Genomic DNA, 1,300 nt, shown 5'->3' with positions numbered 1-1,300 from the left:
CTCTCACCTCGCTGTGTCCTTGGAGGTGTCCTTTGTCCTTTCCCAACCACCGTGTGCAGGTTTGATGGTGCAGAGCCCTCCTGTTGCCCCGCAGATGCCGGGTGGCTCATTGTCCCCAGTGGTCTGGGAGCGATGCTGCAACAGCCGTGCCCATCCTCGTCCTCCTCCTGCTCACCCTGGGCTGGGCACCCCCTGCTCTCGGGGCTGGACAGGCAGTCGGGGTGTGAACCTCACTGCTGCCTTCATCCCTCTCTCCTCAGGCAGCGACGTGACAGCAGCTGCCCGGGGAAGCCACGCGATGCCCGGCCGCAAGCCAGGCGAGGGCAGGCCGGGTCCGTGCGGCAGCGAGCACAGCGGAGGGGACACTGACAGCCACGATGCTGCTGCTGAGAGCGGGGTCAGCAGGAGCCCTGGTGAGACCTGCATCCTTCTGCATGCTTCAGTACACCTCTGTGTGCTCCCACACACTTCTGCATGCTTCTGCATGCTTCTGCATGCTGCTTCTGCATGCTTCTACACACTTCTGCATGCTACACACTTCTGTGCACTTCTGTGTGCTCCTACACACTTCTGCATGCTTCTGCTTGCTTCTGTGTATGTCTGCGTGCTTCTGCACGCTTCTGCTTGCTTGTGTGTTCTTCTGAGGGGTTTCACACCGACGTCTGCTTCCCACTCCACTCGCCTGCTGTTTTACGCTGCTCCGTGGGGTTTGCTGATGGGGTCTGGGGTGTTGGTGGGATTGGGGCATCTTGGAAGGACACATATTTGATAAGCCCCACGTATGATGTGAGAGCTGCAGGTGGAAAGGAGCGGGCTCAGCGCTTACCAGCTCATTAGATGCAGAGAAGAAATGCAATGGAGTTGGGAGCTGAAGTAAAGACATTTGTCATGCCGCTGTGCCCCCACCTTGCTGGGCACGTGCCCCAGGAGATGCTGCTGAAGGAGCAGGCACGGGCCAGCCCTGCCTGGGGGAGCCTGTGCTTTGCTGGCGGGGGCGCCGGTGTTTCATGACATTCTGATGTGCTCCCGGCCATTGCAAGCGGCTCCGATGCTGTTGAGTGGCTGACAGCATTGGGCAGCATCTGCCAGGGTGGGATCCTCCCCAGGTGCCTCCAGAGGGGAAAGGCACTTGCAGAGGTCACTTCTCATCTGAGAGCTGAGCTCCCAGATTTAATTGGTAAAACTACAAATGGCTGGAAAATGTCCAAGTCCTCTTTCATTCCCTGGGGAAGAAAGGAATGTTCAGTGGCAGGATAGTTGGGTGGGAGCTGGACCTCTCTCCTCTCAGCTGCTTCTGGCT

The 1,300-nt window shown here is 58.7% G+C and overlaps 1 protein-coding gene across 1 annotated transcript in view; it reads left to right on the top strand.

Moving 5' to 3' along the window:
* Positions 1-260: 260 nt before the first annotated feature.
* LOC104530148 (rabphilin-3A) overlaps positions 261-1,300 on the top strand; it is a gene marked incomplete at both ends in the record, with an annotated part of 9,111 nt that continues 8,071 nt past the window's right edge. Inside the window, one exon of the mRNA XM_010174651.2 lies at positions 261-442. Within this exon, the coding sequence (XP_010172953.2) occupies positions 261-442 (182 nt within the window). The remainder of the gene's footprint in view (positions 443-1,300) is intronic.

Source organism: Antrostomus carolinensis, unplaced genomic scaffold (genome assembly GCF_000700745.2).
Source record: "Antrostomus carolinensis isolate BGI_N321 unplaced genomic scaffold, ASM70074v2 scaffold39498, whole genome shotgun sequence".
NCBI classification, from domain to species: Eukaryota; Metazoa; Chordata; class Aves; order Caprimulgiformes; family Caprimulgidae; genus Antrostomus; species Antrostomus carolinensis.
This window is presented reverse-complemented; position numbering and strand designations above follow the sequence as displayed.